The sequence below is a fragment of the Martes martes genome, assembly GCF_963455335.1.
Source record: "Martes martes genome assembly, contig: scaffold_81, whole genome shotgun sequence".
NCBI lineage: Eukaryota > Metazoa > Chordata > Mammalia > Carnivora > Mustelidae > Martes > Martes martes.
The window spans coordinates 92,133-118,342 of NW_027666271.1; the positions used below are offsets into that span (position 1 = coordinate 92,133).

General features: G+C 35.9%; 1 protein-coding gene across 1 annotated transcript in view; it reads left to right on the forward strand.

Moving 5' to 3' along the window:
* The window catches only part of LOC308338100 (ankyrin repeat domain-containing protein 26-like), a 317,834-nt gene that overhangs the window by 70,284 nt on the left and 221,340 nt on the right, over positions 1-26,210 (forward strand). Inside the window, exons 20-26 of the mRNA XM_080831659.1 lie at positions 1,685-1,833; positions 15,167-15,334; positions 17,222-17,255; positions 17,602-17,743; positions 22,989-23,202; positions 24,873-25,056; positions 25,789-25,923. Coding sequence (XP_080687785.1) covers positions 1,685-1,833; positions 15,167-15,334; positions 17,222-17,255; positions 17,602-17,743; positions 22,989-23,202; positions 24,873-25,056; positions 25,789-25,923 — 1,026 coding nt within the window. The remainder of the gene's footprint in view (positions 1-1,684; positions 1,834-15,166; positions 15,335-17,221; positions 17,256-17,601; positions 17,744-22,988; positions 23,203-24,872; positions 25,057-25,788; positions 25,924-26,210) is intronic.

Consider the following 26,210-nt stretch of genomic DNA (forward strand, 5'->3'; position numbering starts at 1 on the left):
ATTAAAATTTAGGAATTTATTTTTCTTTCTGATTGATGTTTATTGATTTTGGCTCCTAATAATAAGTTTGTCTATTCTCTAGTTATTAATCTTTAAAAAAATTCTCAAATGCACTATTGGGGTCACTGTTTAAGGTATGGTAAGATAAAATGGTTTTAAGTTTATAACATTGAAAATCATCTAATTCATTTTTTGGTAGATGTGACATGTAATGAATTGTTTAGTTTAAAAAAACTGACAAAGTTAAGTTTATGGATTTGTGTTTTTCTTCTGTCTCAGGCTAGGGCAAGTTATTTTCGCTTCTTAGTTACAATCCAGTGATTTGGGAGCAGCTTAACATAGATTAAGACATTTAACAGTTAAATTTTAATTATTTTCTAATTTTTTCTTTGTCCATACTTGATTACTTAAGGATAAAGTTATTTTACAAACATGTATGCCAACAGAAAGGACATCTGAAAATGAAACACAGCAATTTAACTTTTATATCTGTCAAAAATGGCTCAAGAACCAGGAATGAATAAGGAATGTGATAGAGAGGATGATAGATTTTTATATTCAGAACATCCCTCTGTTCAAAAGTGTGAGGACATGTGGACCAAACAAGACAAATTAGAGTGGAAAAATAAGTTAAAACTCATCACCAGAGAGTTAAAGCAGAAGTTTGGTGAAATTTGTGGAAAAAAAAAAATTACTGCTTATCCTAAGGAAGATTCACTACATGGTCACTTTAAAGAAGGAGCAAACTTAATGGAAATACCTTCTAATTTGACAAATGATAGACTTGATTGTGAGAAAAAAGATGCATTTGCATCTTTGAACAGAAAGAGTCTAGACTTGAAAATGTCGTTCTTTCTCATTCATCCTCAGATCATAGTTGCCAGTCATCTTCTGATCTTTCCTTAAGTGAAAATAAATCAGACTCTGAAAATGATAACAAATCAGACTTTGAGCATATTTTTAACAAAAATGACAGTTTTGATAGTGACATAGAAAATAAAAAAGTAAGGAACCCAGGGGTTACGTTTGAAGGGAAAGAAGACCAGGAGTTTGACATGCAAATGGCAAAAAGTATAAACCAAACTAGTTATTTTAAAGATTTTATTTACTTGTCAGAGAGAGAGAGAGAGAGAGAGAGAGAGAGAGACAGCATGTGCACACAAGCAGGGGGAAGTCCTGGCAGAAGCAGCAGGCCTGAACTCTGTCCCAGGACTCTGGGATCATGACCTGAGCCCAAGGCAGATACTTAGCCAACAAGGTATCCACGTATCCCAATTCCTCTCTTTTTATTGACACAGAAATGAAGCAGAATTTATAAAAATTGCAGTTACTTGTAATGATAAGCACAAAATATTTTTATCAATTAAAATTAGGACAAACTAAGAGTCAAATGATATAATTAATGAAAAAAGTTCTGGGATGCCTGGGTGGCTCAGTTGGTTAGGAGCCTGCCTTTGGCTTGGGTCATGATCCCAGGGTCCTGGGATGGGGTCCTGCATTGGGCTCCCTGCTCAGGAGGGAGCCTGCTTCTCCCATTGCTGGCACCTCCTCCTGCTTGTGCGCTCTCTCTCTCTGATGAATAAATAAATAAATAAAATCTTTAAACATGTATAATTAATGAAAAAAGTTCATTTTAATGAATAAACTAGTAACGATTATCCTTCTTATCAAACTTCCATTAAAGATTGAAGAAACGGAGAAGCACCAAAATGATGAAATGGCAGTATTAGAAAGCGTATATGCTTCTGCTGCTGCTGGACTAATGCATCAAAGAGGGAGTGGAAAAACTGATAACAACCTATGTCCTATTATGGAAAATGAAGAATCTGATGGGTAAGCCTATAGCAATGCTTAAATAGTAGGTAATTATTATTTTCCTATAAAACAAATTCTAGTTGGAGCTAACATTCATGATTAACAAATTTTATGTTTTTTAGTAAGGCTATTTCATCTTGGGTGCTAATCAGAAAAATTTAAATAATGAGATACCATTTTTTGCTATCATAGTGATACATATTTTATTAAAAAATTAACAACCAAAGTTAGCAAATGTGAAGAAAAGGGCATTCTTATACACTGTTGTTAAATAAAATTGGTAAAGCCCTTCCGAAGGGTGATTTAGCAGTGTGTTTCAAAAATTTTATATATTCTGACCTCTTATCCCAAGAACTTCATTGCTAGGACTAGATCCTATAGGAAAACATGACTTGTGTAAACACACACACACACACACACACACATTCTAAGGACATTTATTATACATTTATATATATATATAAAATATGACATATGTTAAGGATATTTATTTTAGCATTATTTTCATATAAAAAGTTGGAGATAGTCTAAGTATCTGTCAATAGGGAAGTAAACTTTCACCCCTGTAAAACAATGTAGTACGCGACTGTTTGAAAAAATGAGTTTAGGTCTACAAGGTACTGATTGTTTAACAAAGTATATTTAAAGTTTTTGGTTTGATGTCATGTTTTATGCAAATTTTAGAATACTTTTATTTACTTATTTATTTTTCTACCCCAGCATTTCTTTTTCTTTTTCTTTTTTTTTTAATTACGCTATGGTAGTCACCATACAGTACATCATTAGTTTTTGATGTAGTGTTCTGTGATTCGTTGTTTGTGTATAACACCCAGTGCTCCATGCAATACATGCCCTACTTAATACCCATCATTGGGCTCACTCAACTCCCCCACCCCATTCCCCTTTAAAACCCTCAGTTTGATTCCCAGAGTCCATAGTGTCTCATGGTTCATCTCCCCCTCTTATTTTCCCCCCTTCATTTTTCCCTTCCTTCTAATTCCTCCATGCTATTCCTTATGTTCCACAAATAAGTGAAACCATGTCGTAATTGTCTTTCTCTGCTTGACTTATTTCCCTCAGCATAATCTCCTTCAGTTCCATCACGTTGATGCAGATGTTGGTATTCATCCTTTTTGATGGCTGAGGAATATTCCATTGTATATATGGACCGTATCTTCTTTATCCATTCATCTGTTGAAGGTTACCTCTGCTCCTTCCACAGTTTGGCTATTGTAGACATTGCTGCTATGAACATTGGGATGCATATGGCCCTTCTTTTCACTACATCTGTATCTTTGGGGTAAATACCCAGTAATGCAATTGCTGGGTCTTAGGGTAGCTCTGTTTTAATATATATATATATATACATATATATATATATGTATATATATATATATTTACATTATATATATTATATATATATTATATATATATATTTAGATTTTTATTTATTTATTTGACAGAGAGAGATCCCAAGTAGGCAGAGAGGCAGGCAGAGAGAGAGAGGAGGAAGCAGGCTCCCTGCCGAGCAGGGAGCCCGATGCAGGACTCGATCCCAGGACCCTGAGATCATGACCTGAGGCGAAGGCAGAGGACCAACCCACTGAGCCACCCAGGCGCCCTGTTTTTAACTTTTTGAGGAACCTCCACACTATTTTCCAAAGCAGCTGCACCAACTTGCATTCCCAACAGTGTAACAGGTTTCCTCTTTCTCACATTCTCTCCAACATTTGTTGTTTCCTGTCCTGTTAATTTTGGGCATTCTAACTGGTGTAAGTTGGTATCTCAATGTAGTTTTGATTTGAATTTCCCGATGGCTGATGATGATGAACATTTTTTCATGTGTCCGTTAGCCATTTGTATGTCTTCTTTGGAGAAGTGTCTGTTCATGTCTTCTGCCCATTTTTTAATATAATTTTTTATTTTTTTATTAACATATAATGTATTATTAGCCCCAGGGGTACAGGTCTGTGAATCACCAGGTTTACACACTTCATAGTACTCACTATAGCATATACCTTCCCCAATGTCCATAACCCAACCACCCTCTCCCTACCCCTCTCCCCCCAGCAACAATCACTTTGTTTTGTGAGATTAAGAGTCTCTTATGGTTTGTCTCGCTCCCGATCCCATCTTGTTTCATTTATTTCTTTCCTACCCCCCAAGTCCCCCATGTTGCCTCTCAACTTCCTCATATCAGGGAGATCATATGATTGTTGTCTTTCTCTGATTGACTTATTTCACTCAGCATAATACCCTCTAGTTCTATCCATGTCATCACAAATGGCAAGATTTCATTTCTTTTGATGGCTGCATACTATTCCATTATATATATATATATATATACACACACACACACATATATATGTATATGTATATATATGTATATATATATGTGTGTGTGTGTGTATATACCCCGCATCATCTTTATCCATTCATCTGTTGATGGACATCGAGGTTCTTTCCATTGTTTGGCTATTGTGGACATTGCTGCTATAAACATTCAGGTGCCCATGCCCCTTCGGATCACTACATATGTATCTTTAGGGTAAATACCCCATAGTGCGATTGCTGGGTCATAAGGTAGCTCTATTTTCCACTTTTTTGAGGAATCTCCATGCTGCTTTCCAGAGTGGTTGCACCAGCTTGCATTCCCACCAACAGTGTAGGAGGGTCCCCCTCTCTTCGCATCCTCGCCACGATTTGTCATTTCCTGACTTGTTAATTTTAGCCATTCTGACTGGTGTGAGGTGGTATCTCATTGTGGTTTTGATCTGTATTTCCCTGATGCTGAGTGATGTGGAGCACTTTTTCATGTGTCTGTTGTTCTGCACATTTTTTGACTTGATTATTTGTTTTTTGGGTGTGAAGTTTGGGAAGTACTTTATAGATCTTGGATACCAGCCTCTTGGATATAAAGTACTTTATAGATCTTGGATACCAGCCTTTTATCTGTAGTGTCAGTTGCGAATATGTTCTCCCATTCCGTGGGTTGTCTCTTTGTTTTGTTGACTGTTTCCTTTGCTGTGCAGAAGCTTTTTATCTTGAGGAAATCCCAAAAGTTCATTTTCACTTTTGTTTCCCTTGCCTTTGGAGACATGTCTTGAAAGAAGTTGCTGTGGCTGATGTCGAAGAGGTTACTACCTATGTGCTGCTCTAGGATTTTGATGGATTCCTGTCTCACATTGAGGTCTTTCATCCATTTAGAATTTATCTTTGTGTATGGTGTAGGAGAATGGTCGAGTTTTGTGAAAAATGGAATACTTTTAAAATCTGCTGTGTTGCAAAAGGAAGTTACCTGCTATACTGGCACTCTTATTACCAACAAAATTGCTAGTCACTAGGTTTTGGTCTTGGTTCCTAATGCATGAGTGCTCAAATGTTGGACCCTCAAATTGATCTGAGTATTACCAAGAGATTTCATATAGCAACTTGTCCCATGTTCTATACAAACATTTGATTTGATCCCTGTGCTATAAACCAAGATGTTGCTAATGCGTTGAATCTTCTTCTTAAGGTACCATGCACGCGTGCTATTATCCTTCCTTTTTTACAAAAATTAATTTATTTTATTTTTAATTTTTTAATTTATTATTATTTTTTAAATAAACATATAATGTATTTTTATCCCCAGGAGTACATGTCTGTGAATTGCCAGATTTACACACTTCACCGCACTCACCATAGCACATACCCTCCCCAATGTCCATAACCCCACCCCCCTCTCCCTCCCCCCACCCCAGCATATCATCCTTCCTTTTTAAAGAGTATCTATTTCTACATGCGCCTCACCAAAATTTTCAATAGTGACTTCATATTATAGAATTTATGAGAATTCAGTTTACAAAATAGGAATATTTTCTACATTCTAAACCCCTTGTACTTTCCTTACAGAATTTTAATATGACTAATGATTTTGGATAGTAGAATTTATCCTAGAGTTAGATGATTTTTATCAAGCATGAAATACTGCTGTTGGAACTTAGAGTTTTTCTGTGGTCTTTCTAAGCATGAGAAAAATGATAATCAGTTTATATAATATTATATATCTAGAAAATTTTTAAGGAGTCTTTTGCTTGTATAATTTCCTGAATTATTTAATGCTTTGGTTTGGCTTTTTAAAAAGATTTTATTTGTTTATATTAGAGAGAGAGTGGGGGGTGAGGTGCAGTGGTGGGGAGAGGGACAAGCGGGCTTGGCACTGAGAGCAGAGCCCTGTGCAGGGCTTGATCCCACAACCCTGAGATCATGGCCTGAACCAAAACCAAGAGTCGAAGACTTAACCGGCTAAGCCACTCAGGCGTCCCCTTGGTCAGGCACATTAAAAAAAAAATTAGTGCTACATGTATGCAATTTAAAAAATTTCAAAATATTACAAAAATACTACATCATCATTGTGTAAGGATTGAACTAAACAAGAAAATTGAGTCATCTGTGATCATTCCACTTAGCTATGAAATCCTTAAAAGAACCACGTACACTCAGTGATCCTTACTTCCCTCCCATTCGCTCTTGAATTCTCACTAGTAATTTTCACTCCCATTACTCCAAAATTGATTTTTCAAAGGTTACCACTGATTTTCATTTTAATAAGTCTAGACATAATTTCTTAGATCTCTTTTTTTTTAACCTATCAGCAATATTTGACCCATTGGAAAACTCTCTTCTCCAAAATTCTGTCTTCATGTAGCTTTCAGAATATCACTCACTCACCTGGTTTCCCCCTGCCTTTCTAGTCTGTACATCTCAGCCTGATTTGCTTCTTTCTCCTCATTCTCCTGATTCTCCTTCCAGGAATCAGTCCTTGATTTTCTTTCTCTTGACTTTTACTATCTTTTTTTTTTTTTTAATTTACTTATTTTTTAGAGAGAGAGCGAGCGAGCACAGGCAGATAGAGTGGCAGGCAGAGGCAGAGGGAGAAGCAGGCTCTCCACGGAGCAAGGAGCCCGATGTGGGACTCGATCCCAGGATGCTGGGATCATGACCCGAGCCGAAGGCAGCTGCCCAACCAACTGAGCCACCCAGGCGTCCCATTGACTTTTACTATCTTGTATATTCTAATGATCCTCAAGTTTGTATCTCCAGCCCACATCTCTCTGTGGAATTCCAGACTTACATATAAAACCACCTATTTGATATTTTGGGGGATAGTTATTGGGTATTGCAAACTTAACATGCCCAAAATTGAACTACTGATATTCTTTCTTATACCTGCCTTTCTTATCTTTCCTAATTAAGTTAATGACAATTCTAGTTGCTCTGCCAAAAAACTTGGTATCATCTTTGACTCCTGTCTTTTTCTTTTTCATACATGCCCCATCTAATCTGTCAGCCAATCTTGTCAGGTCTTCCTTCAAAATATAATCAGAAGCCAAACACATCCTCCATGACCAAGCCACTGTCATCTGTTGTCTGTATCGGTGTAATAATTAACTAATTGGTCTTCTTGTTTGTTCGTTCTTTTGCCTTTTCTTTTCCCATTAATTCTAAACACAGTGGATCTTTTAAAACATAAGTCAGAGTATGTCTTCCTCTGCTCAAACCCCAGTTGCCTCCCATTTCGCTCAGAGTATGTGCCGAAGTTCTTTCTAACACCTACAAGGCCTTGTGTGATCTATTCATCTCAGGTCTCTCCCTATTGCTTACTACCTCTCCTTGATTTGAACTCCTATTTTCTGTCCTTTTCACTCTGCTGAGGTACACTGAATGTTTCACTTTTTTTTTTTTTTCTCACTATAAACACTTTGAGCTTACCTCTCTACTTCCTGTTGACTCTGTCTGGAGTGCTTTTCCCATCAATAATACTCTTATGGCTTGCTTGCTCCTTGCTCCTTCCTTTTTTTTTTTTAATTTAATTTTTGCTTAAAAATTAATTAAATTAATTTAATTAAATTAATTAAAATTTTCGGAGTGCCTGGGTGGCTCAGTGGGTTGAGTCTCTGCCTTCAGCTCAGGTCATGATGCGGGGGTCCTGGGATCAAGCCCTGCATCGGGCTCTCTGCTTGGTGGGGGGCCTGCTCCGCCGCCCCCCACCCCCGCCCCGCCGCCTGCCTCTCTGCCTACTTGTCATCTCTCTCTCTGTCAAATAAATAAATAAAATCTTAAAAAAAATTAAGGCCTTTCTTGGTTATCCCGATTTCTTGGTTATCCTATATTTTGGGAAATATCCTGATTTCTTGGTTATCCTATAGCACATCAAAATTTGATTTCTCTGCTTTAGTTTTTCTCCTCTACTACTGGCTATTTTGCCTGTGTAGTTTATTGTTTTTTGTGTTTACTTCACTCATGAATAGGATTTTTATCTGTTCATTGCCATGTTCTCAGTGCCTAGAAAATGTTCTAGCATATATAGTTCTATTCAATAAATGTTTATTGAGTGAATGGGGTTTAACCTGCATGTATTGTTTTTAACATAATACTGATTCTCACTTAAACAAAAGGAAAGTTTGACATGGGTCCCTTCTGACAATTTAACCTGTCAGTTGTATACATTTTTTTTTTAATTTTTTGGGGGCCCAATATTGTGGTTACTTGCTACTTATTCTTTTACTGGTATTTATGTTAGCTTTAATTATAGTAAAATGGATCAAAGGAATCACAAACTTCATTTATATTTTATTAGGGAAAATGAAATATGATTGTAAATTATTATAAGATTTTAACAATTCTTGCAAAAGGATTATGAGCCCTCAATATGTAAACTAAGAAGATGAAGCTGGAATTTATTGCCTACTAGTAAGAGAGAACTATGCTGGTCAGTCTTTTCTGACAGAGAAGTCTGCTATTCTTATATAGGGTTTTGGGAAGAGTAGAGTTTAAGGTTTGGGGGGCTTTCAGAGAATTAAGTGGTTTGTCATCATCTGAAACACCATGGTAATTTGGGTGAGACTGTTGGTTGGTTGGTTGGCACTCGAGGCATGTGTATTGGAGTGATTTTGTTCCATATTGGCTTTCTTTTAGAAAGGAGGAGCTGACATTGCCTGATTGGTGAGTGAGGCCAGTAGGCATTGATCAATTACACGCATTTAAAACTGCATATGGTGGCTTCTTGTTACTATGGCTTCCTATTCCTATTTGGGTTCCCCCCACCCTAAGTTTGAGGCGACTTTAACTAGATTTTTTTCTATTTAAAAGTTGCTTCTATCAACTGTGTTCAAAATGAAAGCTATTTCATATTCTGTAATTATAGATTTATTTTTGAAATTTAGGTCGAGAGAGATTGTTCAATAATTGCTTTCAGGAAGATCCTTCTTTTTTGGATGTTAAATTTTAACTAGAATAGTTATCTGTTTAACAGTTTTAAAACAGTAATTGCTAGCTTTGTTTTTGTTCTCAGTGCTCTGAGGGGCTCATGTTCAATTCCTAAATTAATCATCTCTTGTGGGAAATTTAGTCTTTTTGTGAGTTTAGGTAGCTATATGCTAATAATATTCTCTTGCATGCATTTAGTCCATGAAAAAGTAATTATAATTTTGTATTAGTAAATCTAGCTTTTTATGTTAGGATTAAATAGTAAGGTAAAAGTATACAAAAGTTACCAAATCATTTTCTTTAAGAAAATTAAGAAGAAATTATTTGTGTGAGAGAGAGTATGAGCAGGAGGGAGGGGCAAAGGGAGAGGGCGAAGCTCAGCGGGGAGCCTGATTTGGGGTTCGATCCCAGGACCTGGAGATCATGACCTGAGCTGAAGGCAGACCTTATCTGACTGAGCCATCCAGGCACCCTCAAATAATTTTATTTTCAAACAAAATTAATCAGATTATTGCTATTTTTGACATGTGAGTATTGTTGAATTTTGTCCAGATTTTTTGAGGTATAATTGACAGATAACTGTGTAGGTGTAAGGTATACCTGTATTACTTTAATACTCTTTTATATTGTCAAATGATAATAGTGTTAATAACTCTATCACCTCGCATAATTATCATTTCTTTTTTAGCAACTCTTTTAGTAACTTTCAAATATGTAACAGTATTATTAACTGTAATCACCATTCTGTACATTAGACCCTCAGATCTTACTAATCTTGTAATGGGAAGTTTGTACCCTTTAGCCAATATCTATCCATTTCCCTCAGCCTCCTACCCCTGGCAACCACAAGTCTATAAATGTGTTTTTTTCAAGATTCCGTGTGTAAGATTATAGAGTATTTGTCTTTTTGGATGACTTCGTTCACTTAGCTTAATTCCCTCAAGGTTCATTCATGCTGTCACAGATGGCAGGGTTTCCCTCTTTTTTTTTGTGGCTAAAAATATTCCATTGTAAATATATACCACATTTTTTAAATTAAATTTTTTATTTATTTTCAGCGTAACAGTATTCATTGTTTTTTCACCACACCCAGTGCTCCATGCAATCTGTGCCCTCCCTAATACCCACCACCTGGTTCCCCCAACCTCACACCCCCCCCCGCCCGTTTAAAACCCTCAGGTTGTTTTTCAGAGTCCATAGTCTCTCATGGTTCACCTCCCCTTCCAATTTCCCTCAACTCCCTTCTCCTATATATATATACACCACATTTTTAAATCCGTGGATCCCCTGATGGGCATGTAGGTTGTTTCCATGTCTTGGCTGTTGTAAATAATGCTGCAGTAAACATAGAGGCGCAGGTACCTCTTTGAGATACTGATTCATTTCTGTCAGAATGTTCCCAGAAATAGGATTACTGGATATTCTGATAGTTCTATTTTTAGTTTCTTGAGGAACCTCCACACTGTTTTGCATAGTGGCTGTACCAGTTTACAGTCCTGTGACAGTGTGTAAGGATTCCCTTTTCTGTACATCTTTGCCAGTGGTATCTCTTCCCTTTTTGTTGTAAGCCATTTTATTAGGTGTGAGGTGATCGATATATCATTATGGTTTTGATCTGCATTTCCCTGATGAATAGTGATGTCGAGCCCATTTTTTGGTCCTGTTGGCCATTTGAATATCTTCTGAGGAGAGCTGTCTATTAAGATGCCTTGCCCAGTTTTTAATTGTATTTGGTTTTTTGCTGTTGAATTTTATGAATTTCTTATATACTTTACATATTAACCTTTTTTCAGATAGTGTGGTTTGCACATATTTTCATCCATTGTGTAGGTTGCTTTTTCATTATGTTACTTGTTTCTGCTTTGTTTTTTAGATAAATTCAACTTAGTTAACATATATTGTATTACTAGTTTCAGGGGTAGACTTTAGTGATTCATCACCTGCATGTAACACCCAGTGCTCATCACAAGTGCCCTCCCTAATGCCCACCGCACAGTTAGACCATCTTCCCGTCACCTCCCCTCCAGCAACCCTGTTTGTTTCCTCTAGTTAAGAGTCCCTTATGGTTTGCTTCCATCTCTGTTTTTATCTTATTTTTTCCTTTCCTTCCCCTATATATTCAACGTAAATGGAACTAGAGTGTTGCTCGTTTCTTTTGCCGTGCAGAAACATTGCTTGTTCCACCGATTCTGCTTTTGTTGCTTGTACTTTTGATGTCACATCCAAAATCATTGCCAACATCAATGTCAGGGAGCTTTCCCCCGTTTTCTTGTAGGAGTTTTATGGTTTAAGGTTATATATTTAAGTCTTTAATCCAGTTTGGGTTAATTTTTGTGAGTGGTGTAAGTTAGGGGTCCGGTTTCATTCTCTGCATGTGAATATCCAGTTTTCTCAGGATCATTTATTGAAGAGATTATCTTTTCTTCCTTGAGTGTGCTCAGCTCCCTTATCAAATTTTAGTTGACTATATCCATGGGTTTATTGTCCGGTTCTTGATTCTGTTTCTTTGCGTTTTGTGTTTTTTTTTTTTTTTTTTATGAATGGTCATCCTATTTTGATTATTGTACCTTTGTAACAGTTCGAAAACAGGAAGTGTGATGCTTCCAGCTTTGTTCTTTCCTGGACTGATTTGCTTATTTGGGGTGTTTTTTGTTCTATATAAATTTAAGTATTCTTTTTCCTATTTCTCTGAAAAATGTCACTGGAATTTTGACGGGGATTGCATTGAATCTACAGATGGCTTTGAGTCACGTGGATATTTAATGTTGATTTCTCTAATCCATGAATAATGAGATATCTTCCTATTTGTGTGTCTGATGTTTCTTTTATCAAAGTCTCATAGATTTTAGTGTACATATCTTTCACCTCCTTGGTTAAGTTTATTCCTAAGTATTTTGTTCTTTTTGATGCTTTTGTGAATGGTATTTTTAAATTTCCTTTTCAGATTTTTTTGGTTAATGTATAGAAATGTAACGGATTTGTATATGTGGATATTGTATCCTTCATCTTTGCTAGTTCTAACAGCTTTTTGGTGGTGTCTTCAGCATTTTCTGTATGTAAGATCATATCCTCTGCAGACAAAGACAGTTTGATTTCTTCTTTTCTGATCTGGATGCCTTTCATTTCTTTATCTAGTCTGATGTTTAATACGAGTGGTAAGGTGGGTGCCTTTGTCTTATTCTTGAACTTAGAGGAAAAACTTTCAGTGTTTTGCCACTGAGTATGATGTTAGCTGTGGGTTTTTCATATGTGGTCTTAGTTATGTTCAGGTATGATACTTTGGTACCCACTTTATTTAGAGTGTTTATCATGAAAAGATGTTGAATTTTGTCAAATGCTTTTTCTGCACATATTGAGATGATCTTGTAATTTTTTTCCCATTCTGTTAATGTGTATCAAACTTACTGATTTGATTTGATTGATTTCTATAGGATAATTTTGCTCAATAAAGTATTCTTGGTTGGCAGTTCTTTTCTCTCAGCATTTTTTTTTAAGCTTTTATTTATTTGACACAGAGAGAGGGATCACAAGTAGGCAGAATGGCAGGATGAAGAGAGGGGGAAGCAGGCTCCCTACTGAGCAGACAGCCCGATGTGGGGCTCAATCCCAGGACCCTGAGATCATGACCTGAGCTGAAGGCAGAGGCTCAGCCCATTGAGCCACTCAGGTGCCCTTCCAACTCTTTATTAAACTTCTCATTTTGTTCATCTAGTATTTTTCTCATTTTATTGAACTGTTTTTTTGTTTTGTTTTGTTTTTTAAGATTTTATTTGTTTATTTATTTATTTTAGAGAGAGCACGTGTGTGAGCCGGGCAAGTAGCAGAGGGGGAGCGACATGCAGACTCCACACTGAGCATAAGGCTGATGCTGGGCTGGATCTCATGACCTTGTGATCATGAAACAAAATCAAAGGTCAGGTGATTAACAGACTGAGCCACCCAGGCACCCCTGAATTGGCTTTTTGTGTTTTCTTGTAGCTCACTGAGTTTACTTAAAACTGCTATTTTGAATTCTTTTTTGGATAAACTACTGATCTTCATGTGTTTGAAATCAATTACTGGAAGATTATTGTGATCATTTTGTGGTATCATATTTCCTTGACTTTTTATATTCTTTGAAGTTTTACATTGCTGTCTTTGCATTTGAAGTAGTCTTTAATGACTACCTTTCCAGTGTATCCAAACCTGATTTTGTTTTGTTTTGTTTTGTTTTTGCTCTGGTGGTGTGCTGGAACTTTACTGTAGGAAATCTAGTTTTTCTAAAAAAGCTCTTTTGTCAATGGGTGATTATCTAAGTGTTTTCCAGGGGCTCCCAGATGTGGTTGAGAGGAAGGGGCTGGAGCCAGTCTATGGGCTATTGCTGGGTCCATAGCTGGGACTGTAGTGAGTGTGCCTGTTATCTGATGCATGGGTAGGCAAGAGTTTTCCTGCGTCCCTTGGTTTATGGTGCTTGGTTCCACAGCTCCTACAAAGAGGTCCACAGCTGCTTTGTCACCACAAAGACATTGTATTGTAGTTGTATATTGATCAGTCTTTGAAGCAAGGGATGTGTATTTGCTTATATATGGTTGGACTTCATAACTGTTCTGTGAACTAATAAATGAATTGAAATGGGTAGCAGAATTTTACAAAAAATTGGGTTTTTTTTAATTCTTGACCAGTGAAATTATTAGAAAACATTGGCTTTTTAAATCTTTAAAAAAAATTTTTAAAAGATTTTTTTAAATTAAATTTAATTTTTTCCCAGTGCTCCAATATTCATTGTTGATGGACCACACCCAGTGCTCCATGCAATATGTGCCCTCCTTAATACCCACCACCAGGCTCAACCAATCCCCCACCCCCACCCCTCCAAAACCCTCAGTTTGTTTCTCAGAGTCCACCACTCTCGTGGTTTGTCTTCCCCTCCGATTTCCTCCAACTCACTTTTCCTCTCCATCTCCCAATGTGCTCCATGTTATTACTTGCTCCACAAGTAAGTGAAACCATATGATAATTGACTCTCTCTGCTTGACTTATTTCACTCAGCATAATCTCCTCCAGTCCCGTCCATGTTGATACAAAAGTTGGGTATTCACCCTTTCTGATGGAGGCATAATATTCCATTGTATATATGGACCATATCTTCTTTATCCATTCGTCTATTGAAGGGCATCTTGGCTCTTTCCACAGTTTGGGGATTGTGGCCGTTGCTGCTATGAACATTGGGGTACAGATGGCCCTTCTTTTCACTACATCTGTATCGTTGGGGTAAATACCCAGTAGTGTAATTGCAGGGTCAGAGGGAAGTTCTATTTTTAATTTCTTGAGGAATCTCCACACTGTTCTCCAAAGTGGCTGCACCAACTTGCATTCCCACCAACAGTGTAAGAGAGTTCCCCTTTCTCCACATCTTCTCCAACACTTGTTGTTTACTGTCTTGTTGATTTTGGCCATTCTAACTGGTATAAGGTGGTATCTCAATGTGGTTTTGGTTTGAATCTCCCTGATGGCTACCGAAGATGAACATTTTTTCATGTGTCCATTAGCCATTTGTATGTCTTCTTTGGAGAAGTGTCTGTTCATGTCTCTGCCCATTTTTTGATGTGATTTTCTGTTTTGTGTGTGTTAAGTTTGAGGAGTTCTTTATAGATCTTGGATATCAGCCTTTTGTCTGTAGTGTCATTTGCGAATATCTTCTCCCATTCCATGGGTTGTCTCTTTGTTTTGTTGACTGTTTCCTTTGCTGTGCAGAAGCTTTTTATCTTGAGGAAGTCCCAAAAAGTTCATTTTCACTTTTGATTCCTTTGCCTTTGGAGAAATGTCTTGAAAGAAGTTGCTGTGGCCGATGTCAAAGAGGTTACTGCCTATGTTCTCCTCTAGGATTTTGATAGATTCCTGCCTCACATTGAGGTCTTTTATCCATTTCGAGTTTATCTTTGTGTATGGTATAAGAGAATGGTCAAGTATTTATTTGAGAGAGAGGGATAGAGAGTAAGAAATAGCATGAGAAGGGAGAAGACCACTGAGCCAAAGGAAGTGGCTTAACCAACTGAGCCACCCAGGCTCCCGAAAACATTAGCTTTTTAATGGATGTTTTAAATGGATTTTTTTAAAATAGTGCTCCTGCTTTGGATATAAAGGAAGTAAGGAAAGGGGATAAAGAAAAACAAACATCAAAAGAATCTGTGATTACATCAAGGTTTGAGAAAGCCCCTTCTCTAACTTCTCATCCTCTACAAATGAATGATGACAACACTTCAAGTGGAATGGATCAGGATGAAGGAAGGTAAAATCTACAAATTCTTTATTTCCTTCTGAAGGAATTTTAACAGTGATTACTTTTTATGGAAATAAAATGCTGTAGCGTAGGTACAAGTGAAGACAAGAAATACTCAAGTATATCAGACACACTGCTTCAAAGGTTAAGATGAGGACAAGTGACTTTGACAAGGAGCAGTTTCAATAGTCACCATGGAAGCTGGACTGTAATGAATAAACTTAAAGAACTCCTTAAAGAATTTTTACAGGGAAAGGTAATAGAGAAATGGATGATATGAAAAAGAATGTGGAGTTCAAAAGAATTTTCTTTATTTTTTAATTTTAAGATGGGAGCTTTTAGAATACCTTTGTATGCTCCCGGAAATGATCCAATGGAGATAGGCATGGCTATTTTATTTAATTTTTTTCACATTTCCAAATGTTAGAAAGCTTATTGATTGTATTACATTCTTTTAAAGATGATATAGTAATTGTCCTTAGTATTCCTATTCTTGTAGTTTTGTGTCAAGAAATTGTTTATTCAGAATTGGTTCCACCGTGGAGTATTCTCATATAATTGAATATGCAGATACTATCATTCATTCACTTAAAACTATACATATAATAGTAAATATACAAACCTTAGGCCATTCTGAATAGAACTAATCATTCCTTGATAATTTTTTTAGATTTTATTTATTTATTTGACAAACAGAGATCACAAGTAGGCAGAGAGGCAGGCAGAGAGAGAGACGAAGGGAAGCAGGCTCCCTGCTGAGCAGAGAGCCCGTTGTGGGGCTTGATCCTGGACCCTGGGGTCATGACCTGAGCTGAAGGCAGAGGCTTTAACCCACTGGGCCACCCAGGCGTCCCCATTCCTTGATAATTTCAGATATTCAGTGCCTTTGACAGTATCATGAATAGCTATGGTTTTATTAGGGACTTTGAATTATCTGGTTATATTTACTTAATATTTGTTTAGATTCTGGGGGAAGGGGAAAGATTTTATTTATAATTGAAAAAAAAACTATCAATCTATCATAGATTATTACTTTTGGTTTATAAAGTTCTAAATTACAAAGCTGAAGATTCCTGTACCAACAGTGTCATTGACACCTACATAGTATACTCAATAAGTGTCTGTTTGTGAATAAACAGTTGAATGAATAAATGAATGCGCATTGATCAACTTATTTAGAAGAAGCAAATCTTGAGTTGTTTGAAAGTAGATTTTCAATATTGCCTACATATGAAGTTTTTTATTTAAAAAAATGGTTAAGATTCATGAATTATTATTTACAATTATAGCTAAAAATGGAATACGCATAGATTCATTTGCTATCAGATTACTTAAAAACACTTAAATATTACTTTCACCATATACTGTAAAACACGTGTTTTGAAGGCACATTTCCTGGATTTGAATTCTGGGTCTACTCCTGACCACCTGTACCAGCTTTGGGAAGTTACTTTTTTCTGTGCCTCATTTTCTTCCTGTGTAAAATACCCAATATAATTACCTACGTTTATAAGATTGTTGTGAGGCTTAAAATACCTTTAAAACATGTGAAGTTTTCATAATAATGCATAGTATTTACACAGTAGATCCTCAAAACACTAATATCATGATTATCAAAAAAGGGTTTCTTTCATATAAGAACTTAACTTGCACTTTCCAAATAGTTTTTAGAACCAGTAAAAGCTTGTTTTTATTGAAAATGATGACAAAAAATGTGGTATGTTTCTTCATGTCAAATAATGCAAGTAACGTTATGATTTTCCTTTGCTTTTTGTCAGTGTGATCTAAATTTAATGCTTTGTTAACATTATTAATAATATAGTTTAGATATGATTTAGATATTCTTTGTATGTTAAGTATTTAATATTTGCCTGAAAAGAATTGATTTTTTTTTAGATCTGCAAAGGAAACATCTAGTGACAAGGAAAAGGTAAATATATACATATAATTTTTTTCATTTATTTTTAAATTTTTATTTTATTACGTTATTTTGATAAATAATGTTTATCAGAAATATTATTCCATGATAAAAAATTACTTTAGGAAAGGCATAGTGAAAAAAGAGAAAATCTGCCTTTGTTGTACAGACATATACGTTGAAAAAGTTGTTCAGAAACACTAGTTATTGATAAAGGTCATTTTGATAAAAATCAGTCCTTTTGAAAGTACCTTTTTTTTACTCTTGTAAAAAGATACGGGTATTTATCATCTCTCTACACTTAGTATATTTTATCAACATTTAGGGGACATTTTGAAGTAGTATTATTTATTTGTAGGTCAAAAAGCAAATTGATTCTATGGATGACTTTGATGACTTAACTCTGTCATCTGAAACAATTTCGGAGGGTTTCCACATGCCTTGCTCTAATCATATGACTTGCATGTCGCTAATTGAACAACATCGCATGGATTGTAAAGGTAAGACCCTTGTGTAAATATGAAGCCTTTGTATGTACATTACTATAGTAATATGTGCACTTCTTGTCTAGTGCTGTACCATACAACACTGATGTGTTATAGAGCTACTCATCTCAGAAATACGTTTTATATGAAAATAGAGAAATGTTGAATACTCTTAGCCAAAGAGCTGTAATTTCCACTATGTTTTTCGTCATGGCAATGGCACACCTGATGTGTGTTAACTCTCCTCTTGTGTGCCTTCACCCAAGGTCAGGTCAGGTTACCACTACATTTGTCCTAGAAAACTGAAACGACCCAGGACTGTTTTCCCTGGCATTCCACTTCCCAGAATCTTGGTCTACACTGCAACCATAGTTACCATATATTTTTAAAAATTTATATTTCATCACGTGACCCCCTTGCTTAAAGCTTAGTTATTACGTCTCATCGTTCTGGGGTGAAAAACCACAGTTCTCAGCTTCATCTTGGATTGTTTCATATTCTTCTGTCCGTGTCTCAGCCACTGTTTTAGATATTTTTTCTTATAATAGAGGTTTTTTTCCCCTCAACAGCTTAAGTTAGGGCAACTGCACATTATGAAGTGTATAATTTGATAGTTTTGACATATGTATATGCATATGAAACCTTAACTGTAATTCAGGCAGGTAATAACCCTTAAGTCTCGTGTCTCTTTGTATTCCCTCATTATGAAACTGCCGAATGGTTTTCTAAAGTAGTTGCACCATTTCCAATTCCCACTAGCAATGTGTAAGAGTTCTGATTTCTCCCTATATATTCATGAACACTTAGTATTGTCAGTTTTTTAAGTCTTAGATGTTCCGATGGGTCTGTAGTATATGTATCATTATGGTTTTAATATACATTTCCCTAATAACTTATAATGTTGAGCATATCTTCGTGGGCTTATTTGCCATCTGTATATCTTCTTTGAACTGTCCAAATCCTTTGTCATTTTAAAAATTAGGTTTTCTTGGGGCACCTGGGTGGCTCAGTGGGTTAAAGCCTCTGCCTTCGGCTCAGGTCATGATACCAGGGTCCTGGGATCGAGCCCCGATATCGGGCTCTCTGCTCAGTGGGGAACCTGCTTCCTCCTGTCTCTCTGCCTGCCTCTCTGCCTACTTTTGATCTCTGTCAAACAAATAAATAAAACCTTTTAAAAAATTAGGTTTTCTTACCTGTTGAGTTTAGAGAATTCTTTGTATATTCTAGATATAGTTCCTTTATCACCTGTATTTTTTTTTTTGCAAACATTTTCTCCCAGTCTGTGACTTTTCATTCTCTCAGCAGTATCTTTTGAAGAGCAGTTTTTCTTTTTGATGAAGTCCAGTTTATACCTTTGTTCTTTTATGGATTTTTGCTTTTGGTGTTCCTATCTGAGGAATCTTTGCCTAGCACAAGGTCAGAGGTTTTCTCTCACGCTTTCTTTTAGAAGTTTCGCAGTTGAATAACAAAGTTTTATAGTTTTAGGTCTTACATTTAGATCTGTGATCCATGAGATCCACTTTTTTTTTAAAGATTTTATTTGTTTATTTATTTATTTGACAGAGAGGGAGAGCATGAGCAGGGGGAATGGCAGGCTGAGGGAGAGGGAGAAGCAGGCTCCCTGCTGAGCAGAGAGCTGGACACAGGACTCAGTCCCAGGACCCGAGATCATGACCTGAGCCAAAGGCAGCCACTTAACTGACTGAGCCATGCAGGCACTCCCATTTTGAGTTCTTTTTTATTTAAGATACAGGGTATGGATCCAGGTTCATTCTTGAACTTGGTAAGTTTACTTATTAGTTTTAGTAGCTTTTTAAAAAATTCTGTCAGATTTTTCTATATAACCAAAGTTTATCAAACTTTTTTTAACTACTATTTTACTAATTTCTTCAGGTGGAGCCAAAGGTCATCAGTTTGAGACTTTTCTTCTTTTTTAGTATATACATTCAGTGCTATAAATGTTCATGTGAGTGCTGCTACTGCAGGATTCCAGAAATTCTTAGGTGTTATATGTTCATTCCCATTCAGTTCAGAATATTTTCTAATTTCTTTTTTCCTTACTTCTTTGACCCAGGGGTTATTTAAAGATTTTATTTATTTGAGAGAGAGAGATAGAGAGTGAGAGAGAGAGAGCGAGAGCGAGCGAGTCTTAGAGCAGACTCCCCTCTAAGCAGGGAGCCCAGTGTGGGGCTTGATCCCAGGACCCTGAGATCATGACCTGAGCCGAAGGGAGACACTTAACCAACTGAGCCACCCAGGCGCTCTGACCCAGGGTTTATTTAGATGGGCGTTAATTAGTTTGCAAATATTTGAGTATTCTCCAGAGATATTTTTATTCTTGATTTCTAATTTCATTTCTTTGTGGTCACAAAACACACTCTTATGACTTCAGTTCTTTTGACTTACTCCTTTTATTAGAATTTATTTTATGACCCAGAATATAGTCTCTTTTGGTAAGTGTTCCACGGATGCTTGAGAAGAACGGTAGTGTTCAAGTCTACGAAGTCCTTGCTGATTTTCTGCCTACTGAACTCTCAGACTATAATTGTGAATTTGCTTGTTTCTCTGAAGTTCTGTCAATTTTTACTTTATGTATTTTGAACCTATTAATAGATGCATAAACATTTAGGTTTATTATGCTTCCTTTAGTTGACCCTTTTATCATTATTAAATGAACTTATTTATTGCTGCTAATGTTTTTGCTTTGAAATCTATTTTGTCTGGTATTAATGTAACCGCTCAGGCTCAGCCTTCTTTTGCCAAGTGTTAGTGTGGTCTATCATATTTCTGGCCCCTTAACACATTTGTAGTTTTTACATTTAAAGTGCATTTTTTTTATAGGTGGCAGATAGCTGGGTCTTCCTTTTTTATCCATTTTGACAGTCTGCCTTTTCATTGAGACTTTTAGACCATTTTCATTTACTGTGATTATTGATGTAGTTGATTTGAATCTGTCATCATGTTGTTTGACTTCAATTTGTCCTTTCCGATCTTCATTCCATTCTCTTCTTTTTCTGATTTCTTTTGGATTAAGCAAGTAATTTTTATGATTTAGTTTTATTTATGTGTTTATGTGTATGTATGTATTTCGCTTACTAGCTGTAACTCTTTAGTTTTGCTATTTTGGTGATTAGGGCCTAAAGTATATGATGTAAGCATCATAGTCCTCCATCTAGTAATGTTATAACACATCATATGTCGTTTAAGAAAATTATAAAGGTTTACTTTCTTTTCTTCACTCCTAGCCAGATCCTTCTGGATCTGTGGGTTTAGAGTTTTCATTAAGTTTAGAAAGGTTTTGGCCATTTTTTCTTTTCTTTTTTTAAAGATTTTATTCATTTATTTGAGAGAGAGAAGGAGAGAGAGAGAGAGAGAGAGAGAGTGCAAGCACAAGCCAGGGGGGAGGGGCAGAATGAGAGGGAGAAGCAGATTCCCCTCTAATTGGGGAGTCCAACACTGGGCTTGATCCTAGGACCCTGAGATCGTGAGATCATGAGATCATGACCTGAGCTGAAGGCAGACGCCCACTGACGAATCCACTCAGGTGCCCCCCTCATTTTTTCTTCGAATATTTTTTTCTAGTTCCTTTCCTCTGCCTCTTTGGGAAATTGTATATTAGCTTCTCACAGTTTTCAGATGTCAAACTTCAGTCTTTTATTTTGAGCTGTCTCATATGTGTTTATTGGAAAATCCAGTGTGTTTTTCATGTGTGATATAATTTACATCTCTGTAAGTGCTATTTAGTTTTTAAAAAATAGCTTCTATGCCTCCACTTACCTTTTTATGCTTTCTTTGGAGTTCTAGCTAAGTTAGTGACAAACAGTTTGATCCTTTCCCGTCCTGCTCTTATGAATTGTTAGGTGAATCCAGAGTAGTGTTCAGCCTAGAGCTCATAATTCCCCACTGCTGAGGCACGACCTACTTACGCTATTCATTGTGCTGCGGGTTATGAGTTTTTCCAGCATGGCTAATGGGGATAGATACTGCCCCTGGTGCCGTGTGAGCACCAGGCAGGGTTTCCTCTGCTCTTTCCAGATGGATCTTTCCCCTGGTCACAGGAGATTTCCTTACGTGCATGCATTGGTTATTACTCTTCTGTTCTCCGGGGTTCGTTCTTTTTTCTGCTTTCTCCTCGCCAGTGCTTTGACCGCTGATCTCATCTGTCTTGGTTTCACCGGACTCAGTTTCATCACCTCAACTCAGGGAGTCTGGTGGAGTCTATCTCAGTTTTTTCACCTGTGTCATGGCCTGGAAATTGTGCCAAGGCAGTGAGCTCCAGTATGTGTTAGGCTAACTTCTTGTGTTTTCAGGGATCATTGTCCTTCATTGCCTGAATTCCTTTTTCTTGAAAGTGATTTTAAAGTGTATTTTACCTGTTTTTGTTTGGCTTTTTTCAGGTAGGAAGATAAATCAGTACCTGTTACTCCATCTTGGCCAGAAGCAGATTGCAATAGAACTTTGGCACATGCTGTAGACTGTCTTTAATGCTCTCCTTCCTCCTTTGCTCACGTGTTTCCTGCTCCTCCTTCATTTCTCAGAATAGTTATCTCTTCCTCAGGGAAATCTTCCCTTCCTACCGTAGATCAAGTTATGTTATGTGATCCTAGAACTCTTTTATTATAGGAACTATCTGAATTCCTAATTGTTTTCTCCTTCCCTAGACTTTAAGCTAAATACAAGCCAGAGATCTGCACAGCTTAGTGTAATATCTTTTGCTTTTTAAAAAATTTTATTTATTTGAGAGACAGAGTGCATAAGAGGGGCAGGGGCAGGGAGAGAAGCAGACTCCCCACTGAGTAGCGAGCCCAATGGAGAGTTTGATCCCAGGACCCTGAGATCATGACCTGAGCTGAAGGCAGATGCTTAACCAACTGAGACACCCAGGCATCCCAGTAATATATTTCATATTGAAATCCTTCAATATATATTTGTTTAATGTATGAATGAATGAATGTGAAAGCATACAGTCCTTTATATGCAAAAGTACTCATATATTTTATTCTTTTTCTTTTTTAATATTTAATTAATTTATTTGAGAGTGAGCATGACTAGGGGTGTGGTAAAGAACAGAGGGGTAGGGAGGAAGGGTGGAAAGAATCTCAAGCAGACTCCATGCTGAGTGGAGCCCGATGCAGGGCTCGATCCAACGACTCTGGGATTATGTCTGACCTGAGCTGAAACCAAGTGTTAGATGCTTAACCAGCTGAGCCACCCAGGTGCCCTATATATTTTATTTGTTTTTGTTTTTTCTCTGATGTAGATCCTGTCAGTTTATTGAAAATCCAGGAGGCGGTTCTTTCATATGAAAGATTAATAGATCTTAAAAAATATCACTGTGAACAACTTAAAAGAGAAAATAAAAAAATGGAAAATAAGGCTAATGAACTACAAAAGGAGCTATTAGAAACAAAAGAAATGATATCGAAGTTAGAGCTTCAAAAAGTGGAATGGGAGCAAGAACTCTACTGTTTGAGGTATGATATCTTGGTTTTAAGGAAATACTTGAACTATTTACTTTTTTTTTTTTTTTTTTTAAGATAGGCTCCACACCCAATATATGTGGGGCTTGAACTCACAGCCATGAGATCAAGAGTCACATGCTCTACCAGTTGAGCCAGCCAGGCACCCCTAGAATTATTTACTTTTATACTACAGATGTGTAGAAGTTTTAAAATTGCTAACTTACCTTCTGGGATTTTATAGGGAAGAAAACTTCTTTAGTATTGTGAAGTATGAGATTCTTCAAAATAATACAGCAAGTTCTTAACAGCTTTTAATAATTTAATGAATATTCCAAATATAATTTTAATGACCATATAGAAATCCACCATGTGGAAACCTCATTATTTAACAAATTGAATTTTGGGTTTTTTACCCCCATTTTTCTATACTTTAATTAATGCTGTAAGCAATGTTTTTTTATATAAATCTGTTTATACATTTCTGGTTACTTGGAATAAATTCTTCAATGTACTATTGTTTACTTAAAGTATAAAAATTTTTAAAAATGTTCTTTCATCCTATTTTTAAATTGGACCCATCAACAGGGTATAAAATGGCCATTTTTCTCGAGACAGAAAACATTTTTAAAATTAGTTTTTCTAAAACTAATTTTAGTGTGACTAAAAAGTAAAATGGAAAAGGACTACTGCTATGTTTTTTCAGCATCTCTCTTATATGTTGATAAAATTAATTCAAAAGCCTATGCTGCAAGCACATATTACTCTTTATTGTTTACTTAATATAGATCCTGTGTTGTTATAAAAGGGGTTTTTAAATGATTTATTAAATGGATAGTAGGGGAAACAAATAATACATTATATGTTAATAAAAAAAAAAAACTGATAAGGGGTACCTGGATGGCTCAGTTGGTTACGTGTCTGCCTTTGACTCAGGTCATGATCCCAGGGTGCTGGGATTGAGTCCCCCATTGGGTTTCTTGCTCAGCGGGGAGCCTGCTTTTCCTTCTCCCTCTGTCTGCTACTCCACCTTTTTGTGCTCTCTCTATCAAATAAATAAATAAAATCTTTAAAAAAATGAAATGAATAATAATCAATAAGGTAAATTGAGAGTATTGCAGAAGAAGAAACATAAAAATTATAGGGCAACAAATATTCGACTCCCTAGCCTGGTCCTGGATCACAGTAATCTGCAGGTGTATGTTGTGTAAATGCATCTGCAGATACTGTCTTACACGGCTGTACCTGTGATGTTTCATGAAGTAGCAATTTACTTGTAGTGAATTATAACTTTTTTATAAACAGCAACTTCTCTTTTTTAAATAGTAACTAAATTATCTCTTCTAATGGAGGAGTAATTAGGACTATGTAGAAAAAACAATAATTTTCCATTCTTTCTTGAATAATTTCAAAATTCCTTTCCCTACAATGTCTCCCACAGTTATTACTGACTAAAACTTAGTACTAAGCAGCACAATGCTTTTTCATTGCTTCTTTTCAACTATATATATCTTTTGGAAGAGATTGAAGTGAGAAATTAAAAACATGAGCCCTAGAAAGGAAAAAAAAATTGAGAATGTAGAAATTTCATTTGGATAAAAAAACAGCATATGTGGAAGCAGATCATAACATGAGTTTTTTATTGCTTACAAAACAAATTTTAAAATAAGCACATTTATTTGCAGGTTTACTTTAAAACAAGAAACCGAGAACAGAGCAATTGCTGAAATGTTACATGAAAAGATTCGGGAGCAACTAACAAGAGAAGAAGAGCAGTATAAGAAAGAAGTTGAAATGAAACAAGAACTTGAACTTAATCTTAGAGCACTAGATATGGAATTGAGGACTGTAAGAAATAATTTCAATCAGGTAAGTCTTTGATAAAAATTTCATATTTCCATCACTATTATTTATAATACCCTTTGATTTAATGTATATTACTTAGGTATAAAGTAGATAAAAATTTAGTTTTATACTAATAGGAACTATGATATTTATAGCTAAGATCATTAATTTATTGGAATTCTTGGCTTCTCGTATAAACGCTATGTCTATTTTCTGAATGAAGGGATGGAGGGTAAATTGAGATAAATATGCATGTTGGCTTTTTTTTTTTTAAGATTTTATTTATTTTTAGAGAGAGAGCATGAGTAGGGGAATGTGTAGAGGGGGAGGGAAAGGGAGGGATAAGAATCTCAAGCAACTCTGAGTGCAGAGCCTGACTCAGGGTTGATCTTAAAACCTTGAGATCATGACCTGAGCTGAAACCAAGACTGGGACACTTAACCAACTGAGCTACCCAGGCACCCCAGTTTTGGATTTTTTATATTAAAGTACAGGCTAAATCACCTTGAGACTATGATGGAATTAGTTAAATGCTTTGTAAAGAAATTTTATTTCACATACTGTATCTACCTGTATTTTTACTCTATGACAAATATAGCTGTCATTTAAATTAAAATTTGAGTTATTCGTGTAGGATAAAAATCCTTGTATTTAAAAAGGCTACTTCTTTTGAACTTTTTTTTTTAAGTTCTCTTAAGCTTTTGACTTTTTTTTTTAATGGTGTCATCCAAAATTCTAATGAAAATATGTCTTTAGGTTGTGGAAGAACGGTATGATACTGAGAAACAACTTTGTCGAAAACAGGATGCCAGAATATTACGAGATGGAATTCTAAACAATCACCTTTGCAAACAAAAAGAGATAGAAATGGATAACAAAATGAGTTCTGGGGTATTTTCTTTAGTTATTTTGAAGTACACGTGTGTATGTATTTGTATGTATATATATTTTATTTTCTGAAATTATTGTTTTTTCTCTCTGTGTGTGTGTACATATACATATATATATATATTTCTCCATGTGTATATATATGTATACATATATATGTATATATATGTGTGTTTGTATATATATATATTTTCTCCATGTATATATGTATATATATATTTAAAAGCCAACACTCCAAGCATAGAGGATTTTTAAAGCATGCATATTTTGAAATTGAGATTCAATTAAGT